General features: G+C 42.1%; 1 protein-coding gene across 1 annotated transcript; it reads left to right on the forward strand.

Moving 5' to 3' along the window:
• Positions 1 to 4,131: 4,131 nt before the first annotated feature.
• On the forward strand, positions 4,132 to 12,385 carry POMC (proopiomelanocortin). Its single transcript, XM_072139690.1, has 3 exons — positions 4,132 to 4,214; positions 10,625 to 10,768; positions 11,404 to 12,385. The coding sequence occupies exons 2-3, from the start codon at positions 10,640 to 10,642 to the stop codon at positions 12,055 to 12,057; spliced, it is 783 nt and encodes a 260-aa protein (XP_071995791.1). The 5' UTR covers positions 4,132 to 4,214; positions 10,625 to 10,639; the 3' UTR covers positions 12,058 to 12,385.
• Positions 12,386 to 16,277: the final 3,892 nt, after the last annotated feature.

Here is a 16,277-nt window from a genome sequence, read left to right on the forward strand (position 1 = left end):
AAAGGAGCAAATATTCAGCAGGAGGATAAAGCTTCGGTTAAGAGGGTAGTTGTAATATTCAGCCGTGTTTCCGAAATGTGAGAAATCAACCGTGCACTTATTGGGGGATCTCCCGCTATTTGGTAGAAGAATTGGTATGGTGCAAATCAGATATAAGAACCTTGGAGGTAAAAGCATCTTTAAAGCTGTTGTTCTACCAAACCAGGAGAGTTCTGTCTATTGGATCTATAATATCTCTCTCTTGAGTTTGGATAAAAGGGGGACAATTCCAGCGATCTGGGGTTTTGATAGATGTAGTAACCCAAATAGTTAGGTTTGTCAATCAAATGGATATTCACTGTGAAGGAAGGACAGGAACTGCTCTTAGCATACAGAGGGAAGTTTTGGGTTTTCTATGTGTTCGGCTCAGGCTATGAGCACAGGACCATTTAATTTGGCTGTGAGTTGGCTGCACAAACTACGACCAACTCACAGGGGTCATTGACTTACATTATGCACGGTCACAGCGTGGTGAACCCAACATCTCTCACCACAGCATGACCGAGCCATGCGGCAAAGGATAGACAGGTCCTATTCCTGACCCGACATGCGGCTCCACCAAGCTCCTTTGGAGATAGGAAGGTTGAGCAGTACTCATCCTTCCCATCTCCAACGGGGCGAAAACTTCCCCCTGTTTTCTGCCCATGTGAAGCACACCGTCATGTGGACTTAGCCTTATAGTAGCGCACCCTTCCAAAAGATTCAATAATAGCATCACATTTTCCAGGGTCAACTCGGGAGCAGACTCGGGAGTTACCCGAATCTCTAGTTTAACTTTCCGGGCCAAGGTCCGGATCAAGGGTTCTAAGGACAATATAAATAAGAGCTGAGATGGTGGGCTCTCCTATTTTGGCTCAGACATGGCGCCTTTGGTCAACCCCTTTAATAAGAAACTGCAGGCAGCTGATTATTAAACCAAAAGAGCAGTACATGGGTCCTACAAAATATTAGACCAATTTACTTTATTATTAATATCCAAGGACTCAAAACCAAATATCACCTGATTACTGAAGGTCCAGTAGTGGAACTTGGCCAACTATCGATGAAGTCATGGCCAACCATGAAGTTCTCCAACTACATCTTTGATTTAAAAAAAAGTTGAAACAGAGTAGGGACAAGCCTGTAGCCAATCATCAACCTCAAGCTTTCCGTTCCCTCCCATTTTGCATCATTCTCTATCTCTACAGTAGCTACAATGCTTTATTCTTCAGCATCTCCACGTCAGACGTGTCCTTCATCCAGTTCTCTCAGCCACTTGTAGGATAATATTGTCTTTAATGACATGTCATTCTCTTATCTAATAACTTATATACATTGTTTCCGCAGCGTCTCCGGACTTCTGTGCTCAGATCGACCTTCAGTGACCTACAATGAAGTGGTTACGGCGCTGGTTCACCAATACATCCCTTTAATGATTCTTTGGTCCCTTTATTTTCAGGGTCACATAGGACAACCACCCACAAATCATAGCAAGTAATGGAATAGATAGTGATATAACATGTGATGACACTGGACACTGGCCTTCAGCCCATGTAGTGATGCAAGAGCCCAGTGATAACTTTAATGGCCGGAAAGGGATGACATGGTATGAAGTCTCCACTGCATTGTCTGAACATGGTCCTAGCAGACATAAGATATTTTTATGAAGGTGCCTGGATGGTGCACACCAAAGCTATGGGATTTCTTCTTCACTTGTGGCCTCTTTGGGTCTTCTGGAGCCTGTGTGCCAGGTCTACTCCCTTAAGTAACTGCTGCTCCAAAACTTCCTTTATGGCTAAGTCAGGATGATGTTAGCCTCGATGGCACAGAAATTCATTGGAATGATCAAAATATTAGAAAATTTCATGAGTATTTTACTATATGAAGGTATCATTGTATGTATCTGCTGTTGTGTACGTCGAGAAGCAACGTTCATTAGCTTATTGGAAGACATCTTTACATTTTTGACCATTGTCAGATCTTGGACGAGTCTTTCCTTGCCATCACATTCCCTATAAATACACAGACTTCTTAATAAGAAAATCCTGTAATTAGGGGCATCGGATACTAACATGGAACAAACAGAAGTAGACTTGTCACAACTCTGGTGACTCAGTCCAGTGTCTGGTACAAGCACTTACCTCCGAGTGATGGCTCTGCAGCCATAAGTGAAAATCAATTTCTCAAAAGCTAAAAGGCAGATAAAGAAACCTCGAGGACCCTCTTGTGTTAAAAGGCTTGATGGTCAGAGCCTTTCCTCCTCCAAGCTGGTTGTTGTGCTTTGTGTCTCGGTGTCTTGACTAGTTCCTCCACGTGGTTGTTCCTCGGATTTAGGGTTGAAGATGATTCATTTTTGTTGGGTGATTCATATGGAAAAATTCCATGAGGAGTGACCAAAGCATTCATTATGGATATTGGTTAATGAGATAAAGGGTTGTGCCCATAAAAGTAAGTTCTCAAATGTCAAGTCCCTAGTGATGTTGACACTGTATCATTTTTACCCCTTACTTTACAATGTTACTCAGTTTTATTGCTGTTGTAGCTCCTATCACTCTGTGATGGTCGGTGTAAGATTCTAGAGTGTGAGCGGGGACTCTCTAACCAGACACTTCATGATTCCTCTGTGCTTTGAGATGCTGTGTGCTGACAATGTGCTTAGATTATTAGGTTACAGGTTTATCTACACTTTCATTTAGCTTCTGAACATTGAACTATTATCTGACAAATAGAAAAAGAGATGAGACAGATCAGAGATGTCGAGATCCATGAGATGGATGTTACACACAATGACACTCTTAGCTTTGCTAACCTACCTAATCAATAGGTGAGCTCTGAGCTCTGTGGGCTAAGGTTATTCCATGCCCCAAGTAGTCCTGCAGAGAAACCTCCTTGTGCATCTGTGCCGATTGTGAACCCGATGGCACAGGCCTATGTATGTGCAGTGGCTTCGGTTGTGCCACTGGCTTCAGCATGGCTTTGTTGGCTCCGAAGGAGTACAGCCCCACTGAAGCTGGTAAGGGACCAGGAGCTACAGTGCATGCGCAGAGTTCCCTTGATGCTTTACAATTGTCAAGGGCGTGCAAAGAGGCATCTCTGCAGGGCTACCGGGGAAAAGGTGCTCACAGAGGTTATTATGTGCCCCCTGTAGCCTCTGTAGCCTATTAGCTGATATGCAAGAGGTCAGCACTTCGCCCCTCCGCTGTCAGCCCTGACCTCTAGCTTCGTCCCTGACCTTGAACCACTGCTGTCTGCCTTGACCATCTGCCTGTCCCCAACAACGAGATTGCCTGCTGATTCTGTACCTCGACCTTGGCTGCCAGCACGGACAAGTCAGGCCTGTGGAACGACCTGGTGGTACCACGCCGCAGCGAGGCCATCCTGCTTTACGGCGGGCTCTGGTGAAAGCTGGGTGCCACTTAGATTCCGGTACCATGTGTCGGCTTGTGTCATCGTCCGCGGTGGTCCAAAGGATGCACTATCTCCAATTCTGACAAGTATAGCACAACCTCTCAAGCTCCCCCTAGTGTTAGCCACAGTTGGGCAGAATGTTATTACGTAACTCTATTCCTATACAGAGGATTTGGCTCCAACTCTTATAATAAAATATCTAAAGAAAAAAAAAATCATTTAATCACAGATTATTTATTCCATCTTGACAACTTTTCATTTACGGTCCATTGACGTAAAAGACAGAAATAAACATGTGATAATCCAGGGCCACACCTGCCCCGCGAGCGATACATAAACTACAAAATCCGTACCCAGATTAAAAAAGTGACAAGAGATTGGTTCCACCTGATTGGACGCAGATTATTACGGTGGTCAGATGTCCTCCGCCTATTGACACCTAATTCCTACATAAAAGGCGTTAATACCTGTAATTCTCCAGAACCCGAGTAATGTCACTTCTACCCAATGTGATTGGGGACCCTGTGCCGGAATAAAGGCGAGAGGCTAATCCCTGCTCTGCGGGGGGGTATCAGATACATAGGAGATGCTGATTATTTTTATGTCCATTCCATGGAACTTTATACCTTGACTGATTCCCTCTAAGACTGCGAGGAAACGTCATTTGTGCATGAATCCCCCTCCTTATTCTATACTTAGAGGTATAAAAGACCTCGTCTGGTGGAAGCTCAGCCACAACAAGCAAGAAGTGCACCGAGGTCGTACAACATCACTGACAACAGCAACAGGTAAGAGAAGGACCCTGGACGCTGACGCCACTGCCTGCTCCTCACCACAGGCTCAGCAATGCATTTACAGCAATGTATCTCTTTATATTTAGTTGATATGATTTATTATTACTCTAATTTATTTAAAATAACGTTTTCTGAAATATTATTATTCATTATTATTGCAAATGTATAAATGGTTTATTTTATAAAGAATAATAATAAAAAATAATAAATAATAATAATAAAGTAAATAATAAATAAAGTAAATAATAATAAAGCAGAAAGCATATTATTATTATTCTTATTATTATTATTATTATTATTGCATGAATGTTATTCTGATCATAGGATATTATGTGTACATTTAAAAAAAAAATAATGAATGATATTAATACTAATTCTAATAATATATATATGATAATAATATTATTAAAAATAATATTACTCTAATTTATTTAAACTAACATTTTATGAAATATTATTATTCATTATTATGGCAAATGTATAAATGGTTTATTTTATAAAGTATAATAATAAATAATAATAATACTAATAATAATAATAATAATAATGATGATATCACAATTTCTGAATATTATTATTATTAGTTATTATTTGACATATTTATTTCTAAATAATATTATTACTCATTTTCATTATTCTAGAAGCCATCATTTAGATATTTGTTTTATGTTCATTTTCTTTTAAGTTTGTATAGTTTTTTTTTCACACAAGGTCCTAATTTTATATTGTGGTTGTTGTTGATACTTTATTACATTTAATATTTTTTTTAAATTACAGGCGGTCCCCTACTTAAGGACACCCGACTTACAGACAACCCATAGTTACAGACAGACCCCTCTGCCCACTGTGACCTCTGGTGAAGCTCTCTGGATGCTTTAAAATAGTCCCAGATTGCAATAATCAGCTTAAAATTGTCTGCAATGAAGCTTTATTGATAATTCTTGGTCCTATTACAGCAAAAAAATTTTAAACTCCAATTGTCACTGGGGCAAAAAAAATAAAATTGTCGGGAACTACAATGATAAAATATACAGTTTCGACTTACATACAAATTCAACTTAAGAACAAACCTACAGTCCCTATCTTGTATGTAACCCGGGGACTGCCTGTACTATTATTTTAGTTTGTCAAACTTTAGAGAAATTTTATGGTGTTATTTGATTTGTAATATAGGGGAAAGATTTGATTTTATATTTAGGGGTCAAATTATATTTATCATCATTTTGAGTAAATCTTTTCATAGTTAAGAGTTACACAGTAAGTTATATGGAGACAGTGGAGGTGAATACGTGGCTGAACTTTTATTATATTTTATTTTTTTACTTATTTGTTTCACTTGTTTCCACCTGTATAAGTTTTGATGAAATCTGTTAATATTATAAAATACAAAAAGATCAAGGGGCGGAGCATCCACATGCTCCGCCCCTTGATCTTTTTGTATTTTACTGCTAGTAATGAAGTTTTGTCACATGATTCACATGGAAAGTTTCCCAATTCATGAGAAGTTATCAATCCGTCCTAGATAGAAAAGTTACAAGTTAATACCAATGAGATTTTGCATTGCAGGATTATTTTACATATTCATATCGTCTCCGATATTTTCTGTAAAAATGGAGATTTCTTTCAAACATAAAGGACATAATAATACACATAATCTATCAGAGAAAAGAAAGGCCAAAAACTAAGAAACTAATAGTTAATAATAATTTTAGATTGAAAATAAAAAAAGTTGCATTTTCTTTGATGCAAAGGTATATAACAAATGTAAAGAATTCTAAGAAACTGATACAATGATAACTGAGTGTAATTGTATAAATAAATTCATGTAGAATCGTGTTCTGCTTGGAATATTTGATACTTTCTGAAAAATGAAAACTAAAATAGGGCAACATTTTTGCATCAATTCTTAAAATTATAATTTTTTTTGAATATAAAGAGCCTATACATAATATATATACCGTATACATAATTTCTTTATTAATATATTTGAATTAATTTATTAATGCAATTTAATATAGACGGATTTGATTAATATAATTAGTAATAATATATAACACGGGCAGTCCCCGGGTTACATACAAGATAGGGTCTGTAGGTTTGTTCTTAAGTTGAATTTGTATGTAAGTGGGAACCGTATACTTTATCATTGTAACCCCCAGCCAGAATTTTTTTGGTCTTTGTGACAAGTGGATTTTAAAAATGTTGGGTTGTCATAAGAATCAGGATTAACAATAAATCTTAGTTACATTGTAATCCCAGCCAGAACTTTTTTGGTCTCTGTGACAATTGGATTTTAAAAATGTTGGGTTGTCATAAGAACCAGGAGTAACAATAAAGCTTCATTACAGACGCCTGTGATAACTGTTACAGCTGATTATTGTAGCCTAGGGATAAAGTACAGGAAGTTACCAATTACCAGAGGTCCGTTTGTAACTAGGGGTCGTCTGTAAGTCGGGTGTTCTTAAGTAGGGGACCGTCTGTAAATTACAATGACTGCTTATTAAAATGATTTTTTTCTTAATATGATAATTTTTATTGGAAATCTGTGACAATAGCTCCGGATTGGAGGTTCTTTCCATGTATTGTCTTCCTGGTGACAATGTGTGTGGGAGGTGACAGCCACTAATGGTCCATTATCTATCGATGTCTCGGCGCTTTCTTCCGTGATACAATAGCCGTTTACATTGTGTCCATTAGTGATTAATCTGAGGTCACATGGAAAAAGAGGCAGAAACTAATATTATTCCTCTGTATTCTTGATGTAATAGTATTCACCACTCAGTAACTTGTACTTGTCAATGCCATCCGGGTGGGCGATACCATTTTAACCTCTGCTAAACCATTCAGATTCTAATAAGATCTTATCATGAATGGAATATGAGCGCACGGTGACGTATGAAGATTTATAACGTATTGAAACAAATTACAATATACAGGCAGTTCCTTACTTGAGAACACCCGACTTACAGACGACCCCTAGTTACAAACGGACCACTGGATATTAGTAATTTACTGTACTTTAGCCTTAGGCTACAATAATCAGCTGTAACAGTTATCACAGGTGTCTGTAATGAAGATTTAGTGTTAATCCTGGTTCTTATGACAACCCAACATTTTTAAAATCCAATTGTCACAGAGACCAAAAAAATTCTGGCTGGGATTACAATGATAAAATATACAGTTCCGACTTACATACAAATTCAACTTAAGAACAAACCTACAGACCCTATCTTGTACGTAACCCGGGGACTGCCTGTACATCTATATACAATATACAACTATATACTATATATGTACAAACACTATGTAAAAAGTTACAAAAGTTATAACTGAAAGAAAAACGTTTTATCCTATCTCCATCGTTTTGCCCCAAATTTTCATTGACTTTTGATTCTACTCATCCTTAACAAAAATCCTAAAGCAGGGGCCCAACAGCAAAGTAATAATGGGCTACATAGTAAGGTGGCCACAATAGATAAAAATGGTGAACTTTACAACTGGTATGAATTAGGTCCTTCCAACTACCAACTGGGTCATTCCATGGATAGAAGTCTGACAATATCAGGGATAGGCTCAGATGTTCTCTAGAGAACCTGTTAGAAACCTTTCATGCAGATTTTACAGAAAATTCCAGAAAACTTATGTTCACTCTAAAGAAAACCAATTGAAATCCAACAATATAGCAGCAATATTTTTGGGCACCAATGGGTGTTGATTATAGAAACATCATTATAATTCTGTTATTGGGTCCCTTCTTCTGTTGAAGAAGGGAAGACCCGGAGGAAACCCACGCAAACACGGAGAGAACATACAAACCCTTTGCAGTTGTTGACCTTGGGACTTGAAGCCAGGTCCACAGTGCTTCAAGGCTGTAATGCTAACCACTGAGCCACCGTGTAGGCACAAATACATGCAGAGACAGGTGCAATGGAGAAGATTTATTGAAAAGTGGCCAACCCCTTTGACGCATCTTCACTAAAAGTCTTGAAATGAATGTGCACTTACTGTGGAAGAGTAGATGTGAGCTTAGACTTATTCCGTTCTTGTATCTTGGGGAATCGGAAATAGTGAGTTGATCAAAGGAATTTTTGGCCAACGACTTTCTAAAGTTTATGGCTCAAGGGTTTTACTAGAAGGACAGAAGGGTTTGATGTTTGTTTCCATCTCATACCCTTTCCATGACTCTTTCTCATTCCATAGTTTGCTAACAATCCAGTTTTTCTAATGGGTTGAGTCCAGTACATTTTCCTTGAGTCCAGTACATGTTTTTACCTTCATTGACTATAGAAGTAAACCAATCACTGGCAGCAGAATGACCTCCATCTATGTTACATTAGTCCTTGTGTCTTCTATACTCTTTGTAAAATTTCAACAATATACAATTCCCATGTCCTCTAGTCTGTAAGTAGCTGAATGTATTCTATGAGGGGGGGGGGGATTCATGGAACACACGCTATGTAACATATAACAGAACTCCAGGTTATGGCACATCTTCTATAGGATGATATTCATCAAATTCTCTACTGGTCTTTGGATAAGTGTAAGTCCCCAAAAGTTTGTATTCTGCACTAAAACCCATACAAAATCCAACCACTAGCCATAGACTTCTTTAGGAATCCATAAAATACTTCATACAGTTACAAATTATTTCAATACAGGATAGAAATTGTTGCAGATCTGCCAGTTGACTCATCATTCTTATGTGGACCCTTAGAAACTCAACCTCCAATTCCAAGAATCTCTGTAGTAAATTTCATGGAGGACAAAAAATTCCATAATATGACATGATTCTCATATCATTTTCATAACAAATTCAATTCACCTAACAGTTAGAAAATCCCTATGAAAATATCCTTAAAGGGAATGTCTGGTTTAGCAAACCCACTTGTAATATCTAATTAGAGAATTTTGAGTGCATAGGAGGTCCAGGAGCCTCATCTAGAATGAAGGATTAGGGACGCTTATACCTCGACAAAAAAATCTGCTAATTTCTAGATTAATGATGTAATGCCTTGTTTGTCCAGTGGGGGCACTGCAGGGAAAGTAAACACTTCCTGTCTTGTATCCTAGAGATCTGATCACTATTATTTAAGCAGTTCATTTTGACAACATTTTTATTATCTCATATAAGAGCACTGTCTTAGGCCAATCTGTCACGTCTTGACCCTCTCCACTTACTTGTTCAATTCTCAACCCAGTGAAATGTACGCTTGTTGATGTTACTCTACATATGGCCACTATAGTGGTCTCATACGTCTTTAACTTAAGTTAAAAATATAGGGAATACAGGCGGTCCCCTACTTAAGGACACCCGACTTACATACAACCCATAGTTACAGACGGACCCCTCTGACCTCTGGTGACCTCTCTGGATGTTACTATAGTCCCAGGCTGCAATGATCAGCTGTAAGGTGTCTGTAATGAAGCTTTATGGATAATCCTTGGTCCCATTACAGCAAAAAATGTTTAAACTCCAATTGTCACTGGAGCCAATTTTTTTTTTGGTCTGGATCTGCAATTATAAAATATACAGTTTCGACTTACATACAAATTCAACTTAAGAACAAACCTTCGGACCCTATCTTGTATGTAACCCGGGGACTGCCTGTATAGAGATTCCTATACAAAGGTGGACCACAAAGGCGGACCATGAGTGGAGATGAGCAGATCTGAAAAGCAATGTTGGGTTTTGTGTCAGAAACATTGTGAGTTCTGAACCCCGAATCCAAACCCGGACTTTGGGCTCACCCCTGCCGGTGACATTGCGATAAGTGCTGGCACAAATCATAGGTATTATTACTAGTCAGCGCACTAGTGGCCTGTACCGATCACAGGTGGAGTGGTCCCAAACCAAACCTTTTGTCAGAGTTTGACCGACCCACTGAATCCGGGACCCGTTTGGGTTTGGTCATACCAAATCGTTGAGTTACACTGCTGTTAAGTAGTTGAAGACTCGTCCTTTTCCGATTTGTTCTTACTCTATTTGTCACACACATCCCATCTACGCCATGGATCTTCAGAATAATAGAACCTCAGCTACGATATCTACGCCTCTCCCACATTTGTTCTCTTTCCAATGAAATGTCATCGGCCAAGTCAAACCCTATTCTAAATTTTAAGTTTACCTTAAAACTCCCCGATCACCATGATAATCAATCATTGAGAATAGGTTCTCTTATTCCTACACATCCTATATGTCTCCGTGGACCATTTCTTTACCAATTGACCCGGTATGTACTTACACAATTGTCATAGCTGCTCAAGTACAATGAAGATGCTATCAGGGATTACCATCACACTTTGGAAGAAAATACTAAATGTTTTGTCTCTTTTTGTGACCTGTTTTGGTTTTAGACATTGACCAACTACATGAAAACTCACTAACGTCTCTCGTCTCGTTTTAGCCGTCCTGCCTGAGAATGTTGCGGCCAGGGTGGAGCTGTATCCTCACAGCACTTGGATTGTTCATGTTCCATGTCAGCGGAGTCCAGAGTCAATGCTGGGAGAGCAGTAAATGTACAGATCTCAGCAGCGAGGATGGGATACTGGTAAGAACCATGCTTAGATTCTGGTCCAATAAGATCATCGACATATATCTCATCTACGGTCCTTCATGTCCTCTATACACCACATAGGTCAGAAAAATACCCCAGTGTGGTCAGGTGAGACAACTTCTTGGAGACATATCACTTAAAGAACATCTACCACCAGGATGAAATACTGTATGCAAATGAGCCTATAGAGCCTGGAGCCCCTCAAGCTCATTTGCATACAGTCCTTCATCCTTGAGCGTTAATCTACACCACACACTTTATATAAGAACTAGAGATGAGCAGACGCAATGGTTGTTTTCAGGTTCGGTGTTTGGCCACCTGACCCAGACATGTTGCCTATCCCAACAGCCAATCCACAAACTTGATGCTCCTAGCAACAAGCTATGACTATGATTGGCCAGGGAGACACATATAAACTAGCCATGGCTATGATTGGCCAATAATAGCCATGGCTAGTTGCTAGGGGTGTCAATTTGCAGGAATCCAATTTGCCCCAATTTAGCAATATATCGAGGTCAGGAGGCTGAACCCAAATGCCGAACCTGACTGATAAGAATGCCTTGCTAATGTTCCATAATTTTTCCATGACTCTTCCTACCACCATGGTAATAAGACCTTGTATTTGGCAGGAATGTATTAAAGCCTGCAGGATGGACCTGTCTGCAGAGTCACCAGTGTTTCCCGGGAACGGACACATGCAACCCCTCTCTGAAAACATCAGGAAGTACGTCATGAGCCACTTCCGCTGGAATAAGTTTGGAAGAAGGAACAGCACCAATAGCGATAGCAACAATGCAGGGTTCAAGCGGGAAGATATGGCCAACTACCCCATATTTAACTTGTTCCCCACTGGTGAAAACCAAAACATGCAAGATGTCAATTTGGGAGAAGATCCTTTGGACAGGCAAGACAACAAGAGGTCATATTCTATGGAACACTTCCGATGGGGCAAACCTGTTGGAAAGAAAAGGAGACCCATTAAGGTCTTCCCAAGTGAAGCTGAAGAGGAGTCGTCAGAAATCTACCCAACACAGTACAGGAGAGAGATGTCCATGGAGTTTGACTACCCCGAAACCAACTCTGAAGAGGAAATGGAAGACGGCGAGTTGATGGAAAACCCAATAAAAAAAGATCAGAAATACAAAATGCATCATTTCCGATGGGAAGCTCCACCCAAAGACAAACGATACGGAGGATTCATGACCCCCGAGCGCAGTCAGACCCCACTAATGACTCTTTTCAAAAATGCCATCATTAAAAATGCCCACAAAAAGGGTCAATAGGGTAAAAGAGAGTTTCCACACCGAGCATCAGCTCATACCAGCATGTCTTTTCTAGGGTCCAATATCTACCCTACGATCAACTACATTGTAGGTAGCCGCATCTCCTGTCCCTCCATTTATGTTACGTCACTTTTGAAGTTTTTTTTGAATGTTCTGTACAAAGTTTGCCAAGTCTGAAAGGAAAGACCTGCCGCAGAGTTGTACATAAGGAAAAGCTTGATGTTTCTAGCAGTGAATCTCTGGTTTTCTGTTTGCTAAATTATTTTCATATCTAACCAAAATGTACAATAATGTAAATGGGAGATTAAACGTTTACAATCTTACTGGCTACCGGTCTTTTCTTTATGGTTCTCGTTATATTGCTACAATGTAACTTCAAACAATTCCAAAAAGTTGGCCATTTTGAACCCAGTGGAGATCATTTTGCCCCCTCTTGCACACAACACTCCTGGACATTATTTTTGTACCAAGGAGTAGTACCTATGGTTCAGGTTTTATTCCGGTTCGGGTCCGCTCATGACTACCCTTTGGTATAAAAATGTTGTAACCAGGCTTCAGCCAAAAGTCCAGATGCAGCTTCAGTGTTTGGCTCACTCTTCCCCCACTCTGGTAACACCCGAAATCTGTTCAGGCAGCAATCATGGGTGCATCGCTATTTACTCTAGGATCATCCCTCCCCGATGAAGCCACAAATGCGGCTTTGCCAGCGTCATTTAAAGGGTAACACATGTGTTTGGGGGTGAGTGTTTGGGTTTGGGATGTGTAGTCGAACCCAAAAGAACTTTTAAGAAGCTGAACTGGTCCGCTTATCCCTACCAAGGAGAGCTTGAGTCACTTTATCTCTAGCCAGGAGGACAATCTCCCACCAGTATTAAAGTAACAAATATTGTGGATAAACAGAGAGGGAACCTTATTTTGATCTCTATGAATGGAGACCTATGGATACAGGCAGGGTATGCCCCAAATCTAGTACTGCACACTTAGCCTTAAAGTCCAAGGTTAGGGATGAACTCTTTGGGTTGTATCATACAACTTTTGTTCAGCAGCTCCGTCTAGATTGTTGCCGACTATCAAGAAGTAATATGACTTTATTTGCATATTACCCAGAATTCTAGGAAGACGATGCATGACCTTTAAGACTCATCGTACCCACATACCTCTTCCTGACCCATGTGTGAGGTTAAGGGAATGCAGTCCAATCACCCCAAAACATAGATCCTTGTAAGAATTTGGAGTTGTATCTGTTTTTCTGGGGGGCATAATATCCTATCCAAGTCATTGGTTCCAATCTACAGACCTGCACCCGGTCATTAGAAGATGAGGTCTCCCATGAATGGACAGTTAGGTGGTAATGGGTATTACAGAGGTGAATTGCTTCCCAATAATCTCATCTCTCAGTCCAGATTGGGACATCTTTATGTTCTCATCTATTGAAGTTCGCGCAGACCCGGTGACTTTTCCTCTTGGTGAAGTACAGGAATAAATCCTGATCTCATCCATTCAATGAATTGGGTGAACGTTGTCCGTCATTGTTGAATATCAAGGAGTCTCAGTTTTGGGTTCAATGAAGGGGTAAGATGATTCAGGGTGCGGAGAAAGGCTGCGCTGATCTGCCAGACATCGATTGTGACTTTCAAAACTATTCCATCCATGTTCTTACTCAGGATAAATCACAAAGAGGTCGACATAGAGGACTTACAGTAATGCCTAAGAAAAATGTTTTTGATAGATCAATAAGGAGTCGCTGTCGCTGCACTTGGTCTGTGAGATGGTCAGAATGTTTTGCAATAACATTAACACGATGTAAGGACTCGGGGATTTCAGATAAACATTCCCCAGACCATCACTGCATCGTCTCCAAATAATAATACCAACCCATGTAACATTATGTGGTGAGAAAATGTTGGGCGCTCTGACCTCTCTGTGCATAAACCCCCCATACACAGCGAGCTGCCATGTTCTGTGTGTCCTGACACCTTTCTATCATAGCCAGCAGTGGTCAGGGGTCAGCATGGGCGCTCTGACCCCTCTGTGACTACACCCCCCATACACAGCGAGCTGCCATGTCCTGTGTGTCCGGACACCTTTCTATCATAGCCAGCAGTGGTCAGGGCTCAGCATGGGTGCTCTGACCTCTCTGTGACTACACCCCCCATACACAGGGAGCTGCCATGTCTTGTGTGTCCTGACACCATTCTATCATAGCCAGCAGTGGTCAGGGGTCAGCATGGGCACTCTGACCCCTCTGTGACTACACCCCCCATACACAGCGAGCTGCCATGTCCTGTGTCCTGACACCTTTCTATCATAGCCAGCAGTGGTCAGGGGTCAGCATGGGCGCTCTGACCCCTCTGTGACTACACCCCCATACACAGCGAGCTGCCATGTCTTGTGTGTCCTGACACCTTTCTATCATAGCCAGCAGTGGTCAGGGGTCAGCATGGGTGCTCTGACCCCTCTGTGACTACACTCCCCATACACAGCGAGCTGCCATGTCCTGTGTGTCCTGACACCTTTCTATCATAGCCAGCAGCGGTCAGGGGTCAGCATGGGCGCTCTGACCTCTCTGTGACTACACCCCCCATACACAGCGAGCTGCCATGTCCTGTGTGTCCTGACACCTTTCTATCATAGCCAGCAGTGGTCAGGGGTCAGCATGGGCGCTCTGACCTCTCTGTGACTACACCCCCCATACACAGCGAGCTGCCATGTCCTGTGTGTCCTGACACCTTTCTATCATAGCCAGCAGTGGTCAGGGGTCAGCATGGGCGCTCTGACCCCTCTGTGACTACACCCCCCATACACAGGGAGCTGCCATGTCTTGTGTGTCCTGACACCATTCTATCATAGCCAGCAGTGGTCAGGGGTCAGCATGGGCACTCTGACCTCTATGTGACTACACCCCCCATACACAGCGAGCTGCCATGTCCTGTGTGTCCTGACACCTTTCTATCATAGCCAGCAGTGGTCAGGGTCAGCATGGGTGCTCTGACCTCTCTGTGCATAAACCCCCCATACACAGCGAGCTGCCATGTTCTGTGTGTCCTGACACCTTTCTATCATAGCCAGCAGTGGTCAGGGGTCAGCATGGGCGCTCTGACCTCTCTGTGCATAAACCCCCCATACACAGCGAGCTGCCATGTCCTGTGTGTCCTGACACCTTTCTATCATAGCCAGCAGTGGTCAGAGGTCAGCATGGGCGCTCTGACACCTCTGTGACTACACCCCCCATACACAGCGAGCTGCCATGTCCTGTGTGTCCTGACACCTTTCTATCATAGCCAGCAGTGGTCAAGGGTCAGCATGGACGCTCTAACCTCTCTGTGCATAAACCGCCCATACACAGCGAGCTGCCATGTTCTGTGTGTCCTGACACCTTTCTATCATAGCCAGCAGTGGTCAGGGGTCAGCATGGGCGCTCTGACCTCTCTGTGCATAAACCCCCCATACACAGCGAGCTGCCATGTCCTGTGTGTCCTGACACCTTTCTATCATAGCCAGCAGTGGTCAGGGGTCAGCATTGGCGCTCTGACCCCTCTGTGACTACATACCCCCCATACACAGTGAGCTGCCATGTCCTGTGTCCTGACACCTTTCTATCATAGCCAGCAGTGGTCAGCCTGGGCGCTCTGACCTCTCTGTGCATAAACCCCCCATACACAGCGAGCTGCCATGTCCTGTGTCCTGACACCTTTCTATCATAGCCAGCAGTGGTCAGGGGTCAGCATGGGCGCTCTGGCCTCTCTGTGCATAAACCCCCCATTACACAGCGAGCTGCCATGTCCTGTGTCCTGACACCTTTCTATCATAGCCAGCAGTGGTCAGGGGTCAGCATGGGCGCTCTGACCCTTCTGTGACTACACCCCCCATACACAGCGAGCTGCCATGTCCTGTGTGTCCTGACACCTTTCTATCATAGCCAGCAGTGGTCAGGGGTCAGCATGGGCGCTCTGACCCCCTCTGTGACTACACCCCCCATACACAGGGAGCTGCCATGTCCTCTGTGTCCTGAAACCTCTCTATCGTAGTCAGCAGTGGTCAGGGGTCAGCATGGGCGCTCTGACCCCTCTGTGACTACACCCCCCATACACAGCGAGCTGCCATGTCCTGTGTGTCCGGACACCTTTCTTTCATAGCCAGCAGTGGTCAGCATGGGTGCTCTGACCTCTCTGTGACTACACCCCCCATACACAGGGAGCTGCCATGTCTTGTGTGTCCTG

Source organism: Engystomops pustulosus, chromosome 3 (genome assembly GCF_040894005.1).
Source record: "Engystomops pustulosus chromosome 3, aEngPut4.maternal, whole genome shotgun sequence".
Classification (NCBI taxonomy): Eukaryota; Metazoa; Chordata; class Amphibia; order Anura; family Leptodactylidae; genus Engystomops; species Engystomops pustulosus.

What these genes read in the sequence shown, in the direction of transcription:
- POMC (XM_072139690.1), top strand. Translation starts at nt 10,640, where the DNA reads ATGTTGCGGCCAGGGTGGAGCTGTATCCTCACAGCACTTGGATTGTTC. An exon ending in GCAGCGAGGATGGGATACTG is followed by an intron (nt 10,769 to 11,403) that starts GTAAGAACCATG and finishes TGTATTTGGCAG; the next exon opens with GAATGTATTAAAGCCTGCAG.